Source organism: Trachinotus anak, unplaced genomic scaffold (genome assembly GCF_046630095.1).
Source record: "Trachinotus anak isolate AG129_WGS33_773 ecotype Australia unplaced genomic scaffold, CSIRO_AGI_Tana_v1 ptg000008l, whole genome shotgun sequence".
Classification (NCBI taxonomy): domain Eukaryota; kingdom Metazoa; phylum Chordata; class Actinopteri; order Carangiformes; family Carangidae; genus Trachinotus; species Trachinotus anak.
In genome coordinates, this window is record NW_027273859.1 from 20,813,111 (window position 1) to 20,840,828 (window position 27,718).

General features: G+C 39.4%; 1 protein-coding gene across 3 annotated transcripts; it reads left to right on the forward strand.

Annotated features, from left to right (window-relative positions):
* On the forward strand, positions 1–27,591 carry fancc (FA complementation group C). 3 transcript variants are annotated; one of them, XM_071483417.1, is made up of 15 exons: positions 1–156; positions 3,597–3,827; positions 8,227–8,314; positions 8,500–8,594; positions 14,077–14,184; positions 14,278–14,342; positions 14,985–15,149; positions 15,581–15,728; positions 19,400–19,455; positions 19,617–19,716; positions 21,051–21,126; positions 23,313–23,427; positions 25,590–25,764; positions 26,479–26,691; positions 27,324–27,591. In XM_071483417.1, the coding sequence occupies exons 2-15, from the start codon at positions 3,630–3,632 to the stop codon at positions 27,480–27,482; spliced, it is 1,761 nt and encodes a 586-aa protein (XP_071339518.1). In that variant the 5' UTR covers positions 1–156; positions 3,597–3,629; the 3' UTR covers positions 27,483–27,591. The 3 variants fall into 3 exon arrangements, with proteins under 3 accessions (XP_071339518.1, XP_071339520.1, XP_071339519.1); XM_071483419.1 differs by having other exon boundaries at positions 23,313–23,421; XM_071483418.1 differs by having other exon boundaries at positions 21,054–21,126.
* Positions 27,592–27,718: the final 127 nt, after the last annotated feature.

The following is a 27,718-nucleotide window of genomic DNA, read 5'->3' on the forward strand; positions in this document are numbered from 1 at the left end:
TACACGGAACTGCGCTAGAAGAGGGAAGTTCAGTTTGTTTACTTCGCGGGTTGTGACAAGCTTGTCTCCTTGTCTGAAGACGTGAAGAATGAATGGATATAGCTGACATACGCTCTGCAAAGACAGTAGTTCGGCGGCTGTGCGTCTTATTTACATGTAAGTCCACATTTGAGGTTGCTGCATATATACGGCTATAGAGTGATTAAATTGCCAACAGCTGAAATAACGGTAGCTCCTGGGAAATAACGAAGACAAGGATGACAATTTTGTGTATTTATGGAGCCGTAACGTAGTTCGACGTGGTCTGGCATATAGCAGTTGTATTTTTGAAGTTCTTTTATATCTTCAAACTGAACTGCCATGTGTTATATCATGTGTAATTGCAGTAAAATGGAGCAAATACTGGCATCATGTGGTGTGGTGTAGTTGTTGCACCTGTATGCACTTTTATATGAAGATGAACGCCTGGATAAATCAATGTAAGGGCTGTCTCAGTAGTAGTAATGAAAGCAGTTTTGTTCATTACATTTAGGCTAATGTAATTACGTACTTCTTAATCATGTTATTCCTGCAATGTGTCACATATCACATATTCACATGCAACCATATATTAATACGCGCCTGAATAAACTGGTGGAGAAACATAATACTGATGCATCTATAGGTCGAGAAAAAGTGCAAAAAAACTTGTTACTGAAGATGCAAATAAAAGTTATTTTCATTAGTGATTGATCTGACAAGTAGTTTCTCAATTTGTAGATTTCTTTAATAAAAGGATGAAAAAAATGTTTAAAAAAAAAAAAACATCTTCAGATTGCTTTTTTTTTTGGTCTGATCAAAAGTCCAAAACCCAAAGATGTTCAGTGCGACCTCTGCAAAATCCTGCGAATATGCAAATATTTTCATTTCAAATGTTTAACTACTGGATACAATATATGAATGAAGTGTTTAACTTCAGGTTGTAGGTTAGTGTGTCTGGAAACAGTCAGGAAAAAAGGGATTTTTTTTTTTGTTTTGTTTTTTGCATTGTTGCAGAGTACTTTGATGAAATTTTTGAAATGAAAAATATTTGAATATTCACAAGTTCAGAATTTTCCAGTGAGAGAGGAGGTGTAAATGTCAAGTTACTTTAAAAAGCTGACAGAATGATTGACATTGAAATTAATATAATCAGTTACAACCTTAGTAAGGGGTTAGTGAGTGAGGTGTTACTTCTCCGGGTCTCTGAAGGTCTACTGGAGAAATGAAACACCATTCCTTATCCCTACACTTTTCATTTTGATGATGCTAGTCAAGAACAGTGCCTAACAGTGACTAGGAAAGCCATAGCATCTGTATTGGTTATGTTTCTCAACTCATTTATTCAGGTGTGTATTGACATGTGGGTGCCTATGAACATTTGATAAATGTTTCATTGTAGAAACAAAATAATGAAGAAATATGTTCCTTTTATGACTATTATTGGGGCAGCCCTTACATTTAATCCAGGTGTTGTTAAATATAACATAGTGAAGCATGCAGAAGTAAATTTGTAGAAAATGATGTTTACCTGATTTGATTATGCTGAAATAATGTCAACAATCTCATAATTGGAACGGCAAACTTACCCTTACCCAAAGTCCACAAGCTTAGTTTAACAAATCTTCAAAGATAATATTTGACCAGTCACATCTCGTTCCTGCTCCAGAGTTTTTACAGCCAACACCAGGGCTGCTGTCGAGTGTGTTTCTGTGCATGTACGTATTGTTTCTGCCTGTGTGACATGTGTTTGCACTAACAACTTTGTGTAAGGAAAGTATATATGCCTGTGTATATGTAACTGTCTGTGTGTGATAGAGACTGAGGGAGAGACTGCTGTCTGGTATGGCATTCATCATACGGTTATTTTCCACTACTGCTTTACTGAAAACTGAGTCCCCAATGCAACTCAACAAGAAGTGTTTGTTCCTAATTTGGTTAGCCTTTTTTTTCTCTGTGAAAATTAGTATTTATATATTCACATCAGTGAGCCATAGGGGCTTTCCAGCAGAGATGATGGCAAGACATTAAACGAATCATGTGTAACGAGGTGATCATAAAACACAACCCTGTGGTTTCCCACACAGACATGTCATTATGGCAAAAAACAAATACACACACACCTACACACACTATTCTCAGGTTATATACAGACATGAAGTACATCCTCACACACACCCTTGCGACCCCCCCCCCCCACCCCCCACCCCCATAATTTGCTCTCTATCATCATAAAAGATGAGGAACGCACTGTTTATTTCTCAGTAGGCCATTATGAGTGTGTGTGTGTGTGTGTGTGTGTGTGGAAAGGCTTGATTGCCTAGAGCTTAAAAGTGTGATTGTTAGATTGTGGTAATAAGAGTAACAGAACCAGATTAGCACACTTGAATTCAATTTATTTTCCACTTATTATTATTTCCACTTAATTATTGCATTATATCTGCCCCAGCTTTCATAGAAAGTGGTGGATGATGTGGGCCACACATGCATTTATTAAAGTAGAGCCCAACAATTACATTAGCAGGCTCATATCATTTACATTTACATTGATGCACTTGCTTGCTTTTATCCATAATGACTTATAAGTGAGGGACAACACTAAGGCTACGTCTCCACACATCACCACTCCTTTGTTTTCGCCTGCTGTCCACACTTTTAGTTAGAAAACTTGTGTTGTAGTCTGGACGGGCAAAAGCGGAGATGTAGACACCCATGGTTGCTCCCCGATTGGGTTTTATCAGCCTTGACCACCAGTGGTGAATGAAACATGAATAATGAATCACAAGCGATACTAACCATGTTGTCTTTCCTAGCAGCTGTTGCACGGTTACATTCTTCCTTGTTTGTAGTATTTTCTGCAACTAATCAACTGCAGAGTAGACGATCTGCTTCCTGTTTACACCGGCTCACACATGCCCAGTGTACCTGAATGGTCATGCATGTATGCATTTTCAGGTGTATTAGTATGGGTGCCGGTTGCTTCTGACATGGAGCTAAAACAGTCGTCTGGACAGAGACCAATGAAAATGCAGTAGTGTGGACGTAGCCAAAAGCTTCAGTGCAGTAGTAGACCTTGGTGGAAGTACTAAGTACTACATCTATTCAATAATTGCAAGGAGTCCAGGCAAAGAAGTGCACTGAAAATACAGTGCTAGTTAGGCATATTAGGTGTTAGAGGTGTCAGGAGAGAAGGTGAGACCTGAATCTTCAAGAGATTATTGAAGTTAGAAAGAGAGATGCCCCTGCTCTGGTGGCATTTGGTAGCTGGTTCAACCATTGAAAAATCCTTCATCCAGGCAACGTCAGGTGATGTGGAGAGGGCCAATGAGTTATATGACAAACCAAACGAGACCCACTCTTAGAAACATTACTCCATAGAAGATGCCCACTGAAACTATTAGACACTTTGGAAAACCCTGAATTTTTCCAAATCATTTAGGGATGCTGATTGTACATTGAAAGATAATATAAAATGTTACCTCTGCTCAGCTCTAGCACCAGCAAAATAAAAATGATAGAGAACAGATGATAAGATACTAGTGTATCATTGTTTTTTTCTCACCTATGATATCTCTTAGCTCCTAAGTAAATTCACCTGGACAAGAAGCCCAATGTCTCAGCTGCAACCACTGACCCAGCTCCAGCAAGTGACTGAGCCCTTGCTGAATGTCCAGGAGATGCAGTTCTGGCTGAACAAAGCGGTGGCTTGGGGCCAGGCTGACAGTCCAGACGCTCAGAAAGACACCTGCCTGCACTTGAGTAGACTAAGCAGTTACCTCCAGCATCTGCTTACACACATCAACAACATGGTAAGCAGATATTATGAAAAGCTGTGCGCATATATTCACAACCATTATTTTGTCACAGTGCAAGCAGACCTTCCTCTGCATTGCGACAGATTTATATTCTTGACAATTCAGATTGTCTTGGTCCTACACTATATTTTCCAGATGCCTGTTAAGTCTAATTAAATGCTCTATATCCAGTCTGTTTTACAGGCGCAACACTTCACCAAATGAAATAAATTAGATCAGCTAATCACTTAGGCCAACCAGCCAAACAGCCGTCTGATTAATGAAGCACTAAGTTAATTCAAACACCAGCACGTCTAGTACACACACACAAACATGCACAGGCTCGCTCTCAGTCCGAGCCAGGGGCATGAACAGTAAGTCCAGCGTTGGAAGGGTCTTGCTAACAGAGGCTGCTCTGTGCTGTGCAGAGGCTGTGTATGTCTGGCTGGCAGTGCTGCAATGTTGAGTTAGTCAGGTAATAGTCGCAGTGGGACCTCCAGTGCTAACCTAATGTATCCCCATATCAGGTCCAGCAAATTCAGGAAGGGAGCAGAGGGCTGGTGCAGCACTGTGAGATTTCAGTATTACAGCCGTGTCTCCTCCTTCCAGCTCTTGCTGCTCAGGACTCTTAAGGCTACATTTTTATAACCATTCTTATCTCACATAATATGCTCTTTTTCTCATGTAAAACATATTTTTCTTGTCAGTCTTACAGTCATTGTGTCATTGTTATAGTCAGCCTGCAGTTTTAATTTGAGACCCTGTACAGTCCATATGTTCAGTCCATATGTTTTACTGTAAGACTGGTTAGAATCAGTCTCAGTGTTTCTGTCAGTCTTACTTTCTACTTTATCTCTGCTTTGGCGACTTACTATATTTTTATACATCAAGCATTGACTGGCTATCATTTTTATCCGTCTGTGTCCGTCTCTGTTAGCATTATCCAGGGTATACGTCATGCACAGAGCCTGTTTAAGACGATGGAATGGATACAAAGAAAGAGAAGAGAATGGTGTAACTTAATTGGGTTGAAATTCTTTTTACCGGCAGTGGACTCATAAAACACAAGCTGAGGATAGCCTGCTTCTTGGCAGTATTTCGCATCCTTTGATGACTTAACAACTTTCCTGTGGCTTATGCCCCAAGATGAATAATACTCCTAGTTATTATTAATTTCCAGATTTACACTTGTTTAGAAGAGTAAAGGGAGTTTTCTATCTCAGTAGTGCATTTTTTTAATGGAATTGTTGACATTTTCGTGGGAGAATTTCCTTCAGAAAGTCAAGGTGCGAAATGGTCCAGCATGCATTGACATTTTTTGACATAGGTACGTTTTGAGCAGGGTGAAGCTAGCTGTTTACCCCTATTGGCCTAGACCCCTGCTTTATGCCAGAAAAAACTGGAAATGCAAGTCAGGGAAAAATCAGTTAATTCTCAAATATTAGAACCTAAAATCTAACAAATATTTGGTATTTTTTGCTTAAAGGTGAAGCTAAATTATCAATAGATAATCAAAACAGTTGCCAATTATTTTTCCACTGACTGATGTGTACATCTGCCATAGAAGTCCCCTATTTTATTAACATGGTTGCTGCAGGATAGATGCACTATTACTAGGGCTGCACAATTAATAAAAGTATAATCGAAATCGCAGTATGGCCAAGTGCAACATCAAAATTGCAGGAGCTGCAATTTGTTTTTGATGAAGGTAAATGTGTCACGACATTGTTGTGTATTGTTAGCACAAAAGGCGTTGTGGTGCTACAGAGACACCCTGGCCTACAAATAATGTTCTCCAGACATAAGGGAACATGCTTGTTTGGTGCAAGCCCCAACAAGTGAAGTATAGTGAAAATGAAAAGCAAAAACAGTCCAACTGAGATTATGACTCATATCACAAATGCAATATCTGACAGAGTAATTGCAATATGGCTTGTTTAGCATATCATACAGCCCTAATTATTACACCCCTCCTCAAAGGAACTGTAAGTTGGATGGAGAGTGTGGAGAAATCTGCAATGCACTCAAGAGTATATTTATGTTCTCACCATAGTAACTTCGCAATTTATTGTTAGGGCTACTCTGATTGTTGCTTGGTGATGTCAGGAGCAAAAGTCTTTCCCCACTGTTCTCCTCATCATTGTCTATAAACTTGTCCCATTTCCCTCCATAGATGGTACATTATCAGTCACTGTTTGAGATGTTTGTCCCTAATCAAAACAAAATACATGGTCTCAAAGTCCATTTATAATTAGGGCCAATGTTGACAAGGCTTTGATGGTGATTTGGCTCTGGTAGTCTGTGATAATTGCTTTCTGTTGCAATGGGCATTCCTGCAGTCACAGAGCGCTGTACAGTTCCTATTGTAAATGAACATTCCTTTTTAGTTGCATCACTAACACACAAATGCACATGGATCCTCACACAGACAAAACGTTTACCATGTGTTGTTGGACTGATAGGAGGGCTGAGTGTGAAGGCTCTGTTCCTGACAGTATTGGCAGTGTTGTGGGGGATGTATAGTGGGGGCATTTAGAGAAACTCTACTTGGCCCATTACCATTCTGCTTTCCATTAACGATGATCTAAGCCACTTGATTGAGTCAAGTTAGACTCATTGTCTGTCTGATGCTGTTTTTGAATGAATAACTTAACTTGTTCCTTTTCTTCAATGCTGAAGGCTCTAACTTTTTCCAATAAAAAGAACAGCACCAATGCATTGTTAGATGGTCCAAAAACTCCATGGAGGTCTATTTTAAAGGTGTAAACTTTTCTCTTGGAGTACAAAGTCAGTCCTTTTTTTTTCCAAAAGGCATAATAGACTCGGTGTCTAATTTTCACCTCCTCTAAAAGTGGCATTAAAAATGCATCATTGATACCAGTATAGAAAACAGAGATGTCATTTGGGAAGTTAATGGGATGATAAGGCCAAAGCCAAAGAGAAGACATGGGATGAAGAGAAGGACGTTTTTTGGAAGCCTAAAACAAAACCTATAGGTGTTATCCCAAAAACATTGTCCACGTTGTTCCACATTCTAGGATCATATGAGATCCCTATTGCGTGACACCACAAGCTCCACTATGTGTCCACGGCACTGAAGCAAGCCAAATCATCCTTGGTTAAGCAACAGCACCCTGCTTCAATTAAAACTGGCATATGTCACATTTCTGTCTGTGGGCTGGTCCTGCATGAAATCTGTCCTAAACAGTTCAATTAGCTCACAGTTGAAATATATGATATAGCCTGTTAATATGGGGTGAATAATAAGCGATATTGTACATTCACATAAACATGATTCATGCAAAAGTGTGCAGACACGCGCTTGTAAATTTAAGTTATGCGTCACTTCTTTGATCTGTTTTCTGTATGTCCAACTGTAGTCATCATATTGTAAAACATAATTGGGTCTGTGTTGATTTATTAAAGTCAGGAAAGCAGTCAGGTGGAACAAAACAATGTTTTACAGCTGTGTTTTTACAGAGTTATGATTGTGATGTGCTCTCATTTTTTTCACATCGACAAGATCCTTGATCGGCTGTTTTTAATGTTCAGTCACACTCAAGACACTATAGACCAAGTCTTGTCTTGGTTTTCCAATAATTTGAGCAAACTGCCTTGACATATCATTAGAATCTTTCCAAACAATAAGTCGAAAACTTTATAAGTGAAAATGATATGGGGAAATTGAATTGAATTTTGAAAACTGAAATAAATAGGATTAAAGGTTTGTAAAGTTCTTAAATGCAGTGTTTGCCCCAGCTTGAAAGCTTATAGATATTTTAATTGGCTGTGAGGTGAAATAAATCACATGGTCTGTTGTTTTGAGCTGGATGAACAAGCACACACACACACACATAGTTAAACCCTTATGGCACCCTCAACCAGAACCCTGCTCTGCACTGTGTTCTGTTCTCTGTATCTCTCACCATTGACACCATGGTGAGAATTGTGACATGACTATAACACAGGAAACTAAGGTGATGCATGAGTAATGTACTGTGTACACCTGTTGAGGTGGCTGCTATTCAGCCCAGTACCTTCAGTCATTAAGTAGCCTTGGGATTGTTTGCATTTTCTAATGTTTGGTGCTGTTGTACTAGGTTGCTAGGTTAATAGGATAAAAGAAACAAGGGTGAGGACTTGTAAATACTGTATCTGTGATACAGTGAAACGATGGAAGAGATTTTCTGTTTTTTGTTTTAGCTTCGCTTATGTCATGTTTGAGTCTGATTATGTGCCAGATGGTAAAAAAACAAATCACTGTATGTGCCTTCCACTCAGAGAAATAGCCTGCTAAAGTTAGAAGTGCAAGCTAGCAGGCTCAGAGGTGTGAGAATAATAAAGATTAAAAACATTTAATAGATTATTAACTCCATCACCTTCTATCTGTGGCTATCTCTTTTCTGTCCCTAAGAGTTCCACCACAGAAACCATGAAGAGGCTGCCCTTCCTCGGCCAGTTTCTGGGCCGACTGTGCTGGAACCCCTATGTCACTGCTGATGGTGAGTGCACCCTCTGGACAGCTTTAACTTACCATGTGTACAGTAGACGGATTAGGTCCAGATTAATTTGTGGCCTTTTAATCTAAAGTCAGGATTTCAGAACTACCAGACAAGCAGAAGTAATAATAATGATAATGAAGCTGAGATCATGGTGTGTAACGTGTGTGGTGCTGTGTTGTCCGCAGATACAAACAGAAGGCTGTTGTTCCAGTGTCTGTGGGGACTCTACTCAGAGCATCCAAGCAATGCAGTGGAAAGAAAAGCCAACCAGTGGATACGGGTATGGACTTGACATTCTTCATTTGTATTAATACAGAAATTAAGGTTACGTAATGAGCATAGAAGACTAGGTAAAGTTGATACAATGATAATGATTCAGACAGGATTTCAGTTTAAGAAAAGTGATCCATACCACCTTCAACCCATTTCTGATTAATTTCATCATTGCATGTACATTAACTGGTGCATTGTCTGTACAGTATTTTTTTGTAGCCATTTCAGTTTAAACTGAAATTCAGGGGGAAACAAAGTAAAAATCAGGTGGGGGTGTACTGGCCAAGCGCCAATCATAAACTGCAATCCCCGGTCCAAATCCAGTCTGGGGACCTTTGTTGCATTTCATTTCCCCTCTCTCTTTACCCTTATTTTTGTCATCTCTTCACTGTAATATCTCTAATGAGGATTTAAAATGCCCCAGAAATATTAATTAGAATTTAAGGAACATTTTGAAACCAGTCCCACTAGATGAAAGACACAATCATACATTAGGCAAGCTGGAAAAGTTGGAGAAAAACCCCCAGAAGTATTTATAATATTTATTCAGAAATCAGGGCTATGTTCCTCTTCATTCATGACATTATTTCTTTGTTAGTGTATATTCTCTTCCAATATTTCATCATATGTCTTTTCTCTTAATTTTCTTGCTTGATCTGTTTGCTGTTTATGTCCTAATTAGTTCTGGACAGATTTGACACACATTAGTTGCAAATTACAGATCATCCCTTTACAAAAACACTCTTAAAAGAATGTCTCTTTAACTGCCTTTGGGCTGCTGAAGAGATTTTCTGTCTAATTTACTTTTAATAGGAGTTCTCTCGCCAGCCCTCTGTGTCTCCTCTCCAATGGGACATAGATGATGAATGAGGGAGATTGGGTCTCTGTTAGTCTAAGCCTTTTGTGCCCAAAACTGTAAAACATATTTTGAAAGGGAATCAAAATTGACTGTTTCACTGCCCCTTGTCACCAGAGAAAGAGCAGCCTTTAAATTATGGTTAGTTGATCCTACTCACTGTGTGTTTTCAAGGCACACACACAAATGAGGGAAGGAGAACAGAGGGAAGTAAAGATTCTGCAATTTTCAACTTTGCGAGGGTTCACACAGATGGCTTATGATAAACAATGTGGGACCTTCACATTTTTGCCAGATTAACTGTGTGTTTGTATTCTTTTGATTAATTTCTCATCTAATAAAACATCTTGCTAATTAAAACAATGCCTTGAAAGTAAACCTTGAATTTGCCAGATGGTCTTTGACCCATTAGAGGGGAAGCGGAGTGCATGTGTGCGCGGTAATGTTTGCTTCTTTGTCTGCGTGTTTTTGTATGAGCATATGCTTTCGTATGCAGTGATGTATTTGCATATCGATTTCGTGCGCGTAGAGAATTGGATGGTGTGAAGTTTGCATTGCATTTTCATAAAACCTTAGTTAGCTGCTTATTTACGGTTGAATTATAGTTAGTTGCAGCCCTACGCTGATCTTTCATAAGGGTTTAAAATCAGTCTAAGTTCAGGCTGCATTTTCAATATTGTGTAGAAGTAGTTAATTTTCATTCAGTGGTTTAAGTCGGGTTCACTGGGGCCACTCATACTAAAATTGCATGCATGTATTTTATACTGCAGGGCACTAGTTGAAAGTGTCCAAAGAGCTCAAGTACAATAAACTCAAAACCAACTCTGCAGCCTCTCCTCATCCTCCTTCTGTTCTCCTCCAAAGATGCTTCCACTTCCCACAAATGACGGGAATGGCGGGAAGCACAAAAAACCTATTCACCACAGCTCAGCCCGTCTGGGGGAGCAGGGCAGATGTATGGTTTTAGGCGAGAGATGGTCTGTCTCTATGTCTCTCCCTGTGTCTGTGTTGTGTTGGGCTGCCTGTCCTGGAATGCAGAATGCAGCCTGTTTTCTGTTAGCCCTGTCTGATCCCGCTCCCCAACATTGTTTTCTTGCTGCCTCCATAATAGACTGAGGGTCTGGTGCTAAGTGGCACATAAATACTGTGTTTGTGTAAGTTTGTGCATGTGCTCCCATATGTTTGTGAGCATTTGTGCAAATACATGTGTACTGCTACTGTATATACTGTTAGTAGCCACATGCATTTAACTCCTTAAATTATGATAGCACAGAATATTTTGCCTTTTCTCATTTTCATTTTTTCATGTCTAAGCTTCACCCCTCCCCGCCCCCCTCTCCTTTCCACATCTGAGTGTTTTCACTGGGTTTGATGAATGCTTGGTACAGCCACATAGCTGCAGGCTATGTCAGATAGTCATTAACTGAATCGGTCTGTTTCTCAACATCCTGTACTAGCAGGAGGACCACACAGCGCTGCAGTAACATGGCATGATCTTTGAGGAGATGACAGATAAGTAGAGCTTGAGAGTGTAATATTAGAGGGCCAGAGGATGGACACTTTGAGAGCTTAATCTTTGATGTGTATCTTTAGTGACTCAAACAGGGTGAACCACAGGTAGGCCCTGAAGCTGCTGTGGCTGCTTTAAAGTTTAAAACATATTTGAAATCTTTGCTCACATTGGTTGCCACATTCAGTACTTTTATTCAGAGATGAAAGTGTCTGTCAAAATTACACTTCCCCTTCATCTTCTCTTTCTTCTTGGGTGTCATCCACCGACTGACTGAAATGATCTTTTATGTTTCTTTCTCTAACTTAAAATGAGTAGTTTGACATGTTCTAAAATAATCTTACTTCACATTTGTTTGTTTAATCCATACACAAACAGAAATATAAAAATTACAGTTTGTGCTTTTATGGGGAGTTACCTGCTGTAACTACTTATGTATACTAAGCTAAAGTAATTGCCTCATCCATATTACTGTCAAACTCCCCAGTTAATCTCTTAGTTTTACATTTAGGGTTAAAATAACTGTACTTGTGCGATGTGATTTGGACTAAAATACTGTAAATTCAGACTTTATTTATTTATTTATATATATTTATATATTTTTTATTGTAAAGCATCACTTAAACTTACATAATCATATAGAATGATGGATAAATAAATAAATAAGATAAAAACAGGATTGGAAACTGCTATCACTCTCAAATTATGCCAAACTCAGCAAAAACTAAACAAAAATTATCTTCTGACACTGTTAAAAGTTTGCATTGGTGCTATTGTAAAAATTGTAGTAAAAACTTTATTGATGATTGACTGAGAAACCCACATACTTCTGATTTTCATGTATAAATCAATGTTTTTAATTTTGTATGTAAACAAACAATTCATGTGGTCAAAAAAATTTCTGATTGGGCCTTCACATACACTTCTCATAATGGACTCTATGTATGTGCACCAGGTCTGTTCATTTCCCTCATTTTATCCTGCCTGTTTTTGTCTCTGCTGTTTTGACCATCTGAAGCTATACTTGAGGCTTTCATTGGTTTTGAGAGAATTCAATCATGGCCTAGTAATTGTTAACAGGCACCCATCAAAACCAACCCAAGTCTTTGCCTCGTGCAATTTTCTACATCCTCTGATTTAATTTTAGATTTATAGAGGGATAATTTCTATGGCAAAAGCATGTCCAAGCCCCCAAAGCCAGCTCGGTTCCTGTTCTCTGTGAGAGGAAGATGGCTTTTGACCTAAAGTATTTGCCATCCATCTGTCCATTTGCCCTTCATCTCAGTCCTCTGGTGACCACACCCTTTTTCCCCGCTCCAAATGCAGCCATCGCAGCACGTTCCAGTCTCTCTCTGCCATTCCTTCCAACTAACCTCTCTTCCGCCTCTTATCCCCCAGCCCCACTGTGCCTCCTTACCAAGGGTGGGATAAGTGTGATTGGTTTTGTATGTACTCAATGTGCAGGGTTTGAGGGTGCTCAGATGGTAGTGATTGGGGTTGTTTTGTGAGACTATGTGGAGGGTAAGCATCTTAGCGTGCTGTAGGGCCTGGCCAAAGAAACCACACAGCTCCACCAAGAGCACTGCAGTGTTCCTCTGCCTTGGATTTTGGGATTTTTTTTTTCTCCCCCTCTTGTTTTTTGTCCTCTTTTTTACATATTGTGCCTTTCTCAATCTCTTTCTCTCCTTGTTTCTGGTTGATCTCCTTTTATCTGTAGATTGAAAGGGATTTGTACTTTTTTTATTCTATTCTTAGTGGTGTGGATGTTTCTGTTTTTGGTTCATCTGAGTTGTAAAAGCAGATGTTTGCTGAAGATATGAGGCCCTGGCTGTTTCTGTTGGATCACACTTTGAAACTTGCACCAGTAAATCAGCTTATTGTGGTCGAGTAGAAACAACAGTTTCTATGGTTTAAATCAATCACTAATTTAAATTTATAGGTCATTGGGTTTTGATCATACTTCTGAGAGAATACCAGTGGGGAAAATTCTTCTCAAACATTCAGTTTATTAATCATTAGACTACTGAATGCTGTGTGGCATTGATTTTATGCCTCTGTGCTGGCGACATACAGGGCCAGAGGCAATATCTTTTCAGGTTGTTCATGCGTCCACGTGTCCATCCCATTCTTGTGAATGCGATATCTCAGCAACACCTTGAGGCAATCCCTTTACAGTTGGCACAAATGTCCATTTGGACTCAAGGATGAACTGATTAGATTTTGGTGGTTAAAGGCCAAAGTACAACGTCACAGTGACCTCACATTGTTGTGAATGTGATATATCATGAACTCTTAAAGGAATTTTTATTACATCTGGCAGGAATATTCACTCACTTTTTGGCTATGACTCACAAATTCATACACTAATTATAATACACAAATGTCTATAAGGATAAAATAATAAAGTGATGACATTTTATATGTTATATATGGTCAAAGGTCAGCTTCACTGCAGAAACTCCTCTGGCCGTTATGCAATGCTTTAACTCAGGAAGAGGAGATTGTGACCATATTTCCTGTAACTTGGCTTGTTGGTGGAGGCATACAACCACAAGGCGGTAATTCTTGTTTGTTTTTTTTGAGAATGACAACGTTGAAAATAAAATAAGCCTCAACCCTTCTTGTGCCATAGAATATTTATTGTATTTGTTGAGAAAAGCATCCGTTTTTGTAGCTGTTCCTTTTTGGAGGCGGTTTGAGAACAATTCCTGTAACATCATAATTACAGTATGAGTCTAGTGTTCCCTCTCTTTTTTCCTTCATTATGACCAGCGTTTTTCACAGATGAGAATCAGCAGAGTTTATTAGTCTGGTTTTATCACTGTATGATGAGGCCCCTTCTGAAAAATGCTTGTAAAACACCAAGGCCCTGTGTAACAAAGAATGTTTATTTCTGAAGTTGCTCATATGTTGTCCATACATTCTCACTTACAGGAATACCTTTTCTCCACTCATGCGGTTCAAATGATATGATGCCAACAGAGTCATCCTATATTCCAGTAACTAATTAGCTTTGATGTTATATATCTTGGGGTCTGGACAGATTGTATTAAAATCTTGCCCCCTGTTATAGATATACACTTAAAGTACCAGTAATCTGCTGTGTTGCCCAACCTCCCACAGAAAGTGTTGTGTCAGCTTGCTACAGAAGAAGACGATGCTGCAGCGCTGGCATTAATGAAGTGTGTGGGTGTCCCACCTAAAGACTACCATCTCAAAGTCCTGAGGAAGGTATTGTCTCTTTATTCTTATTGGTCTAAATCTGCTTGGATCGATACATAATTATGTTGACATTCTCTGTAAGTGCTTTTTCCTGCATTTCAGATGGTGGCATCACTGCAGGAAAACATTGGGAAGAGCTGCAATTCACTGGGCAAAATAAATCAGAGGTACAGCACAATAGAAACTAGGACTGCAACTAATGATAATATATTTATAATTGATTAATTTACTCATTATTTTCTTGTTTAATTGTTTGGTATCTGAAATGCCAAGAAATTATGAATAAATAATCATCACAGTTTCTCAGAGCCCAAGATGATATCTTCATATGTCTTGTTTTGTTAGACCAAACAGACCATAACACAAAGATATTCAGCCGACAGACGTACCACAGTGAAAAGCGGCTAATTTCACATTTAAATACTTAAACCAGAAATTGTTTGACATTTTTGTTTGAAAATCAAACTAAATAAACGTGATAACTAACTAGTTATCAAAACAGTTGTTTATTTGATTAATTGTTGCATCTCTAGTAAAACATTGCTTTGCAATAGATAAAGTCTTCTCCCACCGACATTACACTCAGCTTGCAGAGTGCGACATAGTGTTATCAATATCAAGTCTTTTTAAATCTACATCTAAATATACAAGTCTATTTAAATCATTTTTTTAAAAACAAACAGTACATTTTGCTGGAAAGGATCAAAACACATTAATCCTTAAGGCCTCTAGGTGGTACTGATTCCTCTTTTTCCTATGTTTGATAATATTTTGTCCATGTTCATCATTAAGTGAATGACTCTGTGCAGGTGTTCATGTGACAGTGTTCTTGCTACATCAGAGGCTTGTGTCCCTCTGGTCACTTGTCCCGAGGCTGCCCCTCTTATTGGTGCATTGCTACAGCGGCCAGCGACCTGTGTCAGAGCAGCTCTTAGTGAAGATTTCCTGGATGCTCTGAGCTCTGCCTACTCAAGGTAGGGGAACATGGAGGGACTCAGGTGTGGAGTCCCCTTTAGACCATAACTGTGTCTGAAATCACTTCCTATTTACTATATAGTGCACTTTACTTACAGTCCTTTATTTTATTTTGGCGACCAAATTTTAAGTGTGAAACTTATGCACTATTCAGTCCAGATGTGAAAATTCCAGCTGTGCGACTCTACAGCTGTCAGATGATGCTGCAAAATGATGCTCCCTCGTAAATGTCAAAAATCGCAAAAAAGTATTGTTTGTCATATAGAGAGTAGTAAATGAAGGGATCTACTACACAACTCAATGATATACAGTATTTTCAACAAAGTTGTGTTCAAACATATAAACCTGCATAAGGAATATGTGCAGTTATATAAGATATAAAATAATATGTATGATATATATTTATCAATGGTGGGGTTTTTTTTTTCAGCCAGAGCTTGTCATTGGAGGAGCAGGCAGTCGTCTCTCTGTGGTACCACAGCCTGTCCAGCCTGGAAGAGGCAGTGCTGAGTCTGCTGGAGTCTGTTCTTACCAGGACTGGGTCAACAGCACAGAAGCAAGTGGCACAGTCACTGCTGGTGGGTAATTTTTATAATGACTCAGGAAAATCCCAACTTTAACAGGATAAAGTCATGAATTCCTGTCATGGACGTGATCAGCTACAATGATATAAAACAGAAAACATTTGTGAAAATGGAACCTGTGCTGTTTGGCATGTTTGCTTGAAAAAAAATTAATTACTTTTTAATTCATTTTGTATTGTTAGACCAATCAATTAATCTACTAATCGTTTCAGCTCTTGTTTTGTTTATGGGTGAAATGTCTGGGTTTGTTTCAAACCAGCCTGTGGAACCCATGGTTCAATTCTCTTCCTCATGCTAAACTCTCACCTCATTTACTTCCATTAACAACTATTTTGGCACCATCTTGCCAACTACTATGGAAAGGAAGTATTCCATAGTTACCAAGTCAGAAAGCCAAAACTGACTGTATTTGGAGAGTTGAACATGTGATCAGAAGAGTGCATCTAAAGTGTGCAAAACATCGTCTGATATATCATCTGTGAAACTGTTGAGTTAGTAATAATGGCCTCATTTTATGTCACCAGTCTGAGATGCAGTGAAATGTGTACAACGTTGTGCGATTGCACTGTGGCTTTTTTTCTGCAGCTTCACTGCTGCATGAATTGGCAGCGTCTAAGACTGTTGATAAATTGGTGACATATTGCTGCTGTTAAATGGGTTTGTTATGTACATAGTTTGACTCATCTGCCCTGTATTATAGAGTCTCACATCAGAAAGATTTGTGGCTTTCTAAACTGTGATAGCCAACAGTTTGAATAAAAGGCCAGCTGATTTTATATAATATGCATAACTCTTGGAAACATTCCACTGCTTCTTCGGTTGGTCTTTGTTGACTGTTTTTACCTGGCTGACTTACACCATTTGGCTTTGCTCTGCATGCATCTCACATCGTTTGGCTAGCTCTAAACCGCATCTCACATCATTTGGCTTGTGCTACACAAACTTTACTGTGCTGGGTAAGTACTGAACTCTGTGTCACTTGAGTCCTTGGCCACTCCTCACTTTAAATAGCTTAAGATCGTGCCCAATTCAAAAGCCTGGGGTGAGTTTTGATTTATAGATTTTTATCACTAGTTATTGAAGATGATGTCCTTATTACTACAATGCAGTCAACAAATAACAACAGTAACTTGTGTTCTTTTCACTTTGTCACCATGGGCAACTTTTTATCCCACAATCACTTGGAACATTTTAGACGAATTAGTGCAGCCACTGTGATAAGCAAGGATAACAATAATGTAATTAAAGGTGGCACTGAAACTAGTTGGTTCAAGAAAACTCAGACTAAACTTTGAAATTAGATAGAACAATGTCTACCAGAATCAAGACTCACTGAGTCAATCAATTACTCACTGAGTAGGCCTGACATTAAAATAGAGAGGAGGGGAGTAGATTAATGTATATGGACATGCTTTCTACAAATTTTTTGTGCCAAACGCCTGCACCCAGCAATAAAGCACCTTGTGTGCAGAGTTATGAACGGCATCATGTTTAGCTAAGTTACTGATTGCATTGCTGTCGGTGGCTATAAACGTCAGAGAAATTGGAGTGGGAAAAAGAGTTTACCTGCCTTTTTGCCTCATGTTAACTGAGGTCAAGTTTGTCAGTTGTGTCACTCCTGTTTCCCCAGAGTGATGGTCCACTTGACCTGTGTACATAACAGGCTAGCAATGCACACTTTTTTAGTTTAAGAACTGTTCTCAAAAATGAGGATAGATTGGAACACACTGGTAAATGAATTAGTAACACTGTATGTACAGGAATATGCCCGCCTGTTGATTGCACTTGATTCCATCATGTTGAGTCTGTTGGAGCTACGATGTTGGTAAGACGAGTTCTGTAAACAATCAATCTGATTCTGTGTATGTGTGTGTGAGAGACAGGCAGAGAGACTGTTTACTTCTCTGTTCCGTCATGGATCTATTTGTTTTCCCTCTCATCCATTTCTGATTGACCTCTCTTTTTATCACCTTGCTAGTTCACACGCAAACCCTCACACACACATGCCTTCAGTCTTCTCGCTTTTGTTTATGATATTACATCTGGTATAGTGTGTCTGTCATTAAGAGGGTGGGTGGCATATGCTTAGGTTTCACTTAGCCTTCAGGTTGTTTGGATGTCAGATGTGCGTTTCATGTGAGTGTATGTGGAGGGGAGTCTCTGTTGCCATACATGTGTTCAAGAGTAAAAAAAAAATAAATAAAAAAGTGGCGTTTTAGCAGACTGGCCTTTCTCTCTCCTCACCTCCCTTTAACTCACTTGTTTAAACTGCAATCAAAAAATGGGAAGCATGAAATTAGGCTCACATTCCTCATTTTGGCTTGTCCCGTCCTCCCTGTGATCCAATGAGAGACGCAGGCCCAATAACAATAAATACTCACTTCCTGGGCCTGACTGCCAAAAACAGGATGTTTGTTGTGTGCTGTAATTGACCCTCCTTGAAGTGTTAGTGGTATGGTATGGAGGAGGATGCTAAAAAAACCCATCTGTTTTCACTAGGGGGGAATCGTGACAGTTTGCACACATGCATACATGCTGGCGTCCAAACCACATACGCTCACTGTCAGTGTGCGTATGTGGTTCAATACATGAACTGAATGCCAATATATTGCTGGTGCCCATCTAAACAGTGTAAACATGTAAACATGTAAAACCTGCTTTGTGTCATTAATGCTGTTTTGAAGCCTGAGAGCACAAAATAGAAATGGACATGTCCACGCAGAGAGTGAAAGCACTTACGTTGTTTGTTGTGACATTGTAATGACACCATATACACACTGGGTGGGGCTGTTTGTTCTTATTGTGACTGTAACTGGTCTGGCAACCCAGCATTTAATCAGTTGCTCAGTTACAAGTGTGCCTAGACTGGAGGGAAAATGCCCCTTTATAAAATCAGGTTAAAGCTAATATATACCAATATTGTATCATTGTAAATTGCCATTTACCATTTATAATTACTAATGCCAGCGGCAGCTTTTAAATTGGCTGTGGGCAAATGAAATAAATAGAAAAGCTAGCTCATGTCAGGCCCTTCTTTTAATGTTTCTACTGCCTCATTACACCGTACGATTAAAGCCTGTAAGGTAGACTCAGACTGCAGACTACATGTTCTCGTCCTAAAGTTAAGTGCATATCCCTATAGAAGAGTGTGGGAGGGTGTGCAAGGGGGAATAATTAGGGACTAGAGGATATAAAAAAAAAAAGGGAGAGGGAGGCTGACATGAACTGTACAGCTGTTAAATGTTTGCACTGGGGCGTTTTAGAATGTGTTAAATCTAAAACACATGATGAGTGTGCATTAGGAGAAGATGAGAGCATGTGTGTGTGTGTGTGTGTGTGTGTGTGTGTGTGTGTGTGTGTGTGTGTGTGTGTGTGTGTGTGTGTTTGTGTTGTGAGTTGTGACAGTGTAGGGAGGGAGGACAGACAGAATGGTAAACTAAGCAGGGAGGTTTGTAGCCGATGCAACGGTGACACCCAGTGGTTGGTATTTTGGGTAAACACTTCTGCACTCTTAAGTTGGTTATAATGGAAGCTGATCTGTCTTATCTCATTGTTATGATCAGTATTTTCTGTACTTTCTGGATTGTTTGTGTTGGATCTCAGTGTCTCAGGGAAGCAGCATAACTTTACAGACTTGTGAGACTTATGTTTTTTGTGTGTTTCAGCCTAAAGCCTGTGCTCAGCACTGCTCGATATTTTTGGTTGTAAATGACATCTTCAGGTGAGTGCCGGTTTGTCATTTGGAGGTTGCTGTGATTGCTCTTTTTTGTGGTTGATGTAACATGTATGCTGCTGAAGTGTGCATTTATGTATGTTTGCAAATTCTATTGATGTGTGCACAACATACATTTGTCCATTTGTGTTTGTGTGTGTCTCTGCCAGGTCTTTCCTTAAGCAAACTGAAGGAAACGAGTGTGTTAAGTCTCTTATTCAAACCTTTACCAGCTGTTTCCTCAGGGAAGTGGCGCTGCTGCAGCCTCAGGTAGGCCTCGTCTTTTCAATAATAAATCCGAAAAACTGACATGAATATTTGTTTTTTTTAGGCCTGCAAGCAATGACTATCAATTAATCTGTCCATTATTGATTGAGCCTTTGGTTCACAAAATAGAAATAGTTAATAATCCCTATTATGATTTCCCAAGTTTTCATATTGAAATTACTTGTTTTTCTTCTAACAGGTAGTCTAAAACTCAAAGATGTGAACTGTCAAGTCAAAGAAAGAAATTTTTTAGATTATAAGAAGTCTCCTCAATTGATTATTATGTGGAGAGACAAAAGAAAAATTCATGTTTTCTTGTGCGGCTTAGGTGATGGAAGCCAAAATACCAAAGTCTAGTGCAGTTACAACTAACAGAGATGGAACAGTAAACATCTAACTTTGCTTCTTGGACTCTTATTTGTCACCAAACACTTTTATCTTTCATCTTTTAACATTTCTGGGACACAGGGCCAACTTTATTTTTACTGCAGATTTAATAATAATACTGATAACATTCTAGGATTCACTCCTCTTAAGTGTCACAGAAGGACTTCACCTGTTAAAACTTTATAACTTTAGAAATTACTGCCTGATTCTTATCCGCAATCTATCCTGGATGGAAGTGAATGAATGGTTACTTTTATGCTGCAGGCTTAGATGCACACACAGGGCGAGGAACAATTTCCTCCTCTCTGCAGGCAAAATCACTTAACATTTGATAAATCCTCCACATCGTTATCACTTGATTTCCAGCTGGAACCTCACTGCTCACACTACATACACCACGTTTCACACCTCTGCCTTACTGACAATAAGTGCAAATCGCTTTTAAATCACCAATTTGCAGGTAGTAATTTCGTGCAAATAAAACACCTGCAATCTCACCACCCAGCAGATCCTCTTAGATATACATGAGTCTTTTATTGCACAGGGCTCCTCCATCAGCACATCCTGTGTGACTGTAGGGAATTATTTGGCATTCGCATGTCAGCCATTACTGTCAAAAGGCCAGAAAACGGATATGTTACGACGCAGGTGTGATGTATTACCTGCTACATGGTTTTAGATTAACTCCTGTCACCTCTATTAACCAGTAGATGGCAGTGCTACAGTGTATTTACAGTAGGCTCGGTTATAATGGCTGTAGTCACACTGCACTAAACGCTACCTATTACACGCTACATTACACATTAGCACCTACTGTATCACCATTATACAGCCTCCCACTCAAAATGCCATTTTTCAGGCTTTCAGAGCACATTGATGTATGAGTTCAGGGTAAGTGTGATTTACATTTATTGAGCTCAGGAAAAAAAACGTGCTTTGTTTTGTTTCAGAAGTGTGTGTCTTTGAAGGCGTTCTTCCCACAGTCACCTCAGGCTCTGCTGGCTCCTCTGTTGACCCTGCCGTCAGGTCAGTGTGCAGCTACACTCATGCTGTGTGTGCTTTCGTCTGAAACCCTATATTGTGAGTATGAGTGCGTTCAGGTATTCTTTAACTGTGTTTAAACAGTTTTTCAGCCACAGAGTGAATGGGCTCTTGTGTGTCTTGTTCTTGCTGATCAATAATAGTTAGTTAACAACTTTGTTCTGTGTTTTATGTTTAATATATAAGTTGACATGATCTAGGACGGAAGTGAAGCTTACATATTTTCAAAATGAGTGTCACAAAGTGTCATGTCATATGGAGCCCATACAGAAGTAATAATGTGTTGCCTGTTTTGTACAAGCTACTGTTTATTGTGAACAATTGAAACCACTGATTGACTTACACAAACACACAAATACACCTTTTTATTCTTCTCATTAAGAGGAATCAATATCATCTATACTGACTATGTATTACCGGTGTTTATGTATAAGAGTCTTTACAAGTGGAGGGATGCACAGTGGGTGAGTGCAGGGGCACAGAGGAGCAGTGCTTATCAGTGTGTGCCCAGACTGGCCTGTAGGCAGAAATGATTTACATGAATGGAGCCATTTAGGGACACACTGGAGCACAGCCAGAAGTCTGAGTTAATTATTACTGTGTGTGTGTGTGTGTGTGTGTGTGTGTGTGTGTGTGTGTGTGTGTGTGTGTGTGTGTGTGTGTGTGTGTGTGTGTGTGTGTGTGTGTGTGTGTGGGTGTGTAGTGAAGGGCAATTTTTCACCAAAGGTTGAATGGAAATGGTACTGGGGAAAGCAGAAGATTTGAAGTTTTATCATGATTTGTGCTCCCTCTGAAAAGGTTATAAATTAAGACTCAGCATTGCATTGTTAAAACATAGCCTGGAGGGAAGACCTGGATCAAGATACCAGGCAGTTGACATGTTTGTTAGTTAGCTTGTTAGTCAGTTAGGTGGGGTTTTAGTGCAAAATGTGGTTCGTGGTGGCAATGTTATTTTTAACAGAACAATGTGGCATGTGACAAAACACCGCTCTGGCCATTTAAGCAGTTAAAAATAATAGCTGGAAAACAGGAAGAAATAATTGCAAGCACTAAAAGAAGTTCATCCAGTTGCTTGGGAAAAACTTGTGCGTGATATTTGGAGAATTGTCCTCAAAGTTATTTCACAAGCAATATTTTTCTTGTTAGCCTCTGGGCAGCAGTGCTGTCACTTTCTTTTTTGTGTGTGTCTTTTAATTGGAAATATTCTGCATCTTAACATAAGAATGGTTATACATTTTGGGAAATACTTGGCTTTGTTGCAGAGAGTTAGATGAGAAAATTGATACCACTCTCATTTTTAGACAGTAGATATGAAGTTACTTCCAGTAGCTGGTTAGCTTAGCTTGGTGTAAAGACTAGAAACAGGAGAAAACAGCTAGCCCAGCTCTGTCTAAATGTAACAAAATCTGACTACCAGCATCTCCGCAGCTCACTCTTTAACACATTACATGTGGATAGTTCAATACGTAAAAGGAATAAAGCTAAAACATGCTTCTTCTATTTTTAACACCAAAAATGATCTGGCTCTAGCTTGTAGGTGAATATGTGATAGTCTGATATGACAGTAAATTATATATATTATATAATATTTTGGGGTATTGGATTATTGGATCAAAAAAGAAGAAATGTGAAAATTGAACCTTGGGTTATGGGGAACTGTGATGGGCATTTTATACTATGTTTTGACATTTTATTGACCAAACAATTAAATGCATAATCAAGAAAACAACTGACAAATTAATTAATGCTGAAAATAATTGCAGTTCTTGTGTAAAAGGTTGTGGTGTTACGGGGCCTGATATGCTAGAACTAGGTCTTGGTCCAGAGCAATGACTTTTTGGAGTCTTGTTGTCAGCTTGACTTCACTCTTGGTACAGATTAAACATGTGATATGCACATGTTTCTCTGTTTCCAGTCTTTGTGCTAAGCTAAGCTAACTGTCTGCTGGCTGTATATTGTCATATTTACCCTACAAACATGAGAGTGCTATCAATCTTCTTACCTACCTCTTGGCAAGAAAGCAAATACGTGTTTCCCATAATACTGATCTTTTTCTTTAACATTGACTAGACAACTGGCTTTGAATTTTGTGAATACTAATTGATTTTAGAAGGTGCATTTTTGTGCGATGAATAATCATTATGTCTGTGTATGTGAATCTGCTCTTGCAGAAATGCCTCAGGAGGCTTGGAAACATCACCTGAACTGGCTCAGCAGCTCATTACAGAGACTGACAGAGGAGGAAGAGGAGGGAGACGGAGACGGCAGCAGTGGCACCAAGTCAGAGTGAGAAAGGCTTGTAGAGAGAATGTGTTCATGTGTGTCTGCTTCCACCACTATTCTGAACGCCTGTGTGGTGTTCTTACTCCCATTAGCTGCTGTTGAAGGGGTGGTTAGTCAGATATTTCCTCTTGCATCACAGCAGAGAGGTCCTGGTGCACTGCATGGCTCCCCCAAGCGCTCATTAGAGGCTATTAGCCTGGGAAAGAGAGAGCTCTGGAGAAAACAAGTGTTGAAAAGCCCAATAAGAGTGAGAAAAGGAATGCAGAAGAAGAACCCGAGAAGAAGGGAGAAAATGGACAGAGGAAAAACATATTAGCATGACACAGAAAAAGGCAGAGAGTAAGCGGCCTTGGTTGGATGGATTTAAAGAAAAAGAGGATAGAGGAGGATAAAAAGCAGAAAGCAGTTGATGTCCTAGAGATGGAGACAGCTGACTTGATACCCTCCAGCTGCGGTTTTTAACAGGGCCCATTATCCCCACCGCTGCTTCTTTCTGCAGCTCCATGCGAAATTCCCGAAACATTGTTCCGGGCCAGCGGTGGGAAAGTAGTATGTTGTGTTGCTCTGAGCGAAGATGCAGCTGCCAGGGCCCTGCAGAGGGGTGCTGCTGGTCGTATTTGGGAGCCAAGGAGGAAGAGGGGAGATGAGGAGGAGGGCTCTAATGATGGTATTAGGGAAATTTGAGAGAGATCTTTATCATTTTTCTAAGTCATAGCGTCACTGTTGCAGCTGTGTAGCTCTGTTTCACGCTCTCTCTCTGCCAAAATCTCAGACCAGCTTACGTTCTGGTATACTCTTACATTTTACAGGGATCCATGACACTTGTGTTCTTTTATTTCAGTTCTTAGTTTCTTTAATTTCAGCACAGGGAAATGGATTGCACAAAGGATCAGGAAATATTTAACATTTTTGCTTGAAAAACTTGAAAGACTTAGCAGTTATTACACTGAATAGTAATTTGAACTCTAGTCACGTCCTTCCTTTTGCTGTCCCACTTTCTGTGCCCTGCTATCCCTTACTCATTTCTGGCAGGACTGCCTATATGATGAAAAATCACCCACTGAAAGCGCCAATCACAGCTGCCCCTCAGTGTGACATCACAGCTGGGAACAAATAATAATTTCAGTGTCTAATTCTGAATCAGCTCTGTATAAAGGCATTGTCTTTCTTTTATCATCCACTGCTCCTGTCTGTTAGGGTGGGACTAATATTACTGGCAGCCACTCAGAGCTGTGGCTCATTAATAAAGCTCTTGTGATGTAAGTGACCCCAGACAACCTGTTAATTAGAGCATTCGTGTGGAGACTGGAAACCAAATGGTTTTATGAAAACTTTGGTGAAAAATATCACAGACTTGATTCATAGACAAAAACTAATCAATTCAATTTGTCATAACGTATTAAAATACCTGTCCCTTTCTGTCCTTTAGAGTTTTTTTTAACTGTCAGGACAACAATCTGGGTGTAAATTATTCATCTGACACATATCTGTTGTATTTTAGTTTGGGGGAAACAATTGGAGTAAGAAAAGTTGTTCTTATTCACACACTTGGCAAAACAGGATGGTATAGGTTGAGTTTCAAGCTATTTAGGAACTAAATGAGGCCACCAAAGTCACCTCAGTTTATAGATATTAAAAATCTGTTAGGCTTATAGACTTAGGAATTTCCAGTTAGTGCTATGTTTGTAACTCAGCATTACAGACCCAAATTGAAAAAAAGATTATTGATTTGACGTAAAATCCTTATCACAAGGTTCACTTACTATTTTCAGTCACAGCTTGTCAAGCCCTCATATGTGGATGACTTTGATCAGTTGTCATGAATAAATTTTGGACACATGAAACTCCATCTGCTGATGAAAGCCACAAGATGCAACTGAAAGTTCTGAAAAAACCAAATATATGGACTTTGTGATGAGATTTTTTTTTAGTCAAAATGCTGTTCTCAAGGGCAAGAATGGATTTTTAACCTCAATATAATTGATGATTTTTGCTATAAATGTTTCAGTTCCTTTCTAATTGCAGTCCATACAGCGTGTGCTCATGTAATTATGTTCGCTGGTTTGCTGCAGTGTGATTTGTCACTTCCACAGCAGCAGCACAGAAGAATCCTTCAGATCCTGTGTGTGTGTGTGAAGTGCTCAACATTGTTTCTCTCCCTGTAGCGGGCACCACAAGGTGTTCGAGGCCTGGTTCCTGCTGGTTCAGTGTGCCCACTGGGTGCAGGTGACCCTCCAGCTGCTGGGAACATCAGGGCCTGAAGACTGTGGCCCCCTCCTGTGGCTGCTGACCTTCTACCACCACCCCACCAACAGGGGGCACCACAGAGCTCTACAGCTGGTAAGAGCTGTCCCCCCAAAAATAAGTTTTGTCATTTATTTATTATTATTATTTATCTATTTAAATTTATTATTCACTTTATTTTTATTTGGTTTTTTTGTTGTGCTTTTTAGCCAACCTAGCTAAGAAGAACAACTCTATATTCAGGATTATTTGATGTGACTGGAGAAAGTATTGCGTATATACTCTCAGTCTGATCATAGCATGGTGGGGCAACATATCATGGATACTGTGTTATTTGCTCTTGGCAGGTGTGTCTTCACAGAACGCCACTTAACAAAAACAGAGAGAAGAGTAACACATTAAAGAATAAATTATGGATGACCCCTACCTGAGAAGGAAAGAGTGAGACAGTGGTTGAGAGAGAAAGAGAAAGAGATACAGATGAAGGAGGGGAGCTGGGTGAAAAGGGTGATGTAGTATTGATTTCCCAGTGAGTGTCTGGCCAGCTGGCCTGAGTTTCATCTCCCTGTCTCCTCTTTGTCCGCCTCCTCTTATAACCCTGGGAGAGTCGCTTTTGTCACCGCCATTTCTCCCGTTACATTAATGTTCAACTCACAAAGGTTTGTCTTTGTTCATCATTAGTGAGTTACTAATCTATTGATTTTTTTATTTTCAGGAAGGATTCTTTAACCAATGCTTCTTAATTCCAGTGCGGTCTATAAATACACATCTGTCAGCTGACCTTAAATGTATCATATTGACTGTTTCCAGGTACATGTCAAAGAAGCATGGGACCACCTGCGCTCCCTTTTCTTGGTCTTAACTCGTCCACTTCCTGTTGACCACCTGCACTCATTGGTCACTCTACTGTCACCACAACCTCAGCAACCATCACCGTCTCCATTTTTGATCCTCAGCCTCTTAGTCAACTTTGCTGTTTTCTCCCAACAATCGCCGAGTGGATCGACTCAGATTTTACAGACGGTGAGGAAACAATCTGTTACATACATTTTTTTCAGGTCTGTGATGTACATTAAAGGTTCCATTAAAGTTAAAATAAAGGGTAGAGTATCCATATCAATATTCAAATAAATGTAAGATCTAATTAACAACATTACACATACCTGAGTCCACCTGTGTAATAACTAGGTTGATTATGAGAGAAAAAAACAAATCAAACCACCTTTTGCTTTATTTCTGGTTAAATGTTAGTGGAATTCTGCAGTGAATATTATCCTTTATGTAGACTTTGATTCTTAGTTGTAATTGTGTGTTTTCAACATTGTTTTTTTATGTAAAATCTCTCATTCCATTTACACCAGATGTTTGGTGTAAATGGAATGAGAGATCTAATTGCTTAGATGTGGATGTATTATGAAATACACAAGCATGACATCAGTTTCCCGAAGTGAAATTTAAAGTGCATTATCTGTAATTATTCAGTGTGCTGATGACTTTGGTAAAATATATCGCAAATAATCAGTCCCTTTTCTTTTTGAAACAATGCCTTTTCATAAACGAATTTAGCTTTTTCTGGTAAAGCATTTTAGCCCTGTCAAAGCCAATATCTTTTTTTTTGTCTTTGTGTGTGTGTGTATGTGCGTTGGTCAGTCCAGGTGGTGGATCGGTCTGGTCTGGTGGATGAAGCAGTGTATGTTCTCAGCTCACTGGAGTTCAGACTAAATGAAGGAAGCTGCTTATCAAGCGATGCTAACAGAGTTCATCTCAGGATCGAGGCACTTCAAAACACACTAACACGTATGCATGCAGTATAGAGCCCTGCTGAGAACCAGGCACACACTCACACACTCTAAAACAGGTGAGAGCGCATACACAAAGACACACACACACACATACACACACACACACACAAACACACACACACACACACACACACAGACAGACAGGCATTAATAAAAAAATAACCACACAGCAGTGAGTTCATCCTCGGTAAAGGGTTTTTTCAGGGCACGTTTGCAGAATGACAAATAGCAACACTCTTGTGTAGATA

Bases quoted from the DNA above. Each gene is read 5' to 3' on its own strand.
- fancc (XM_071483417.1), top strand. From the start codon at position 3,630: ATGTCTCAGCTGCAACCACTGACCCAGCTCCAGCAAGTGACTGAGCCC. The intron at 19,456-19,616 runs GTGAGTGCCGGT...TGTCTCTGCCAG, and splicing joins GTTGTAAATGACATCTTCAG to GTCTTTCCTTAAGCAAACTG. The intron at 23,428-25,589 runs GTGAGAAAGGCT...CTCTCCCTGTAG, and splicing joins AGCAGTGGCACCAAGTCAGA to CGGGCACCACAAGGTGTTCG.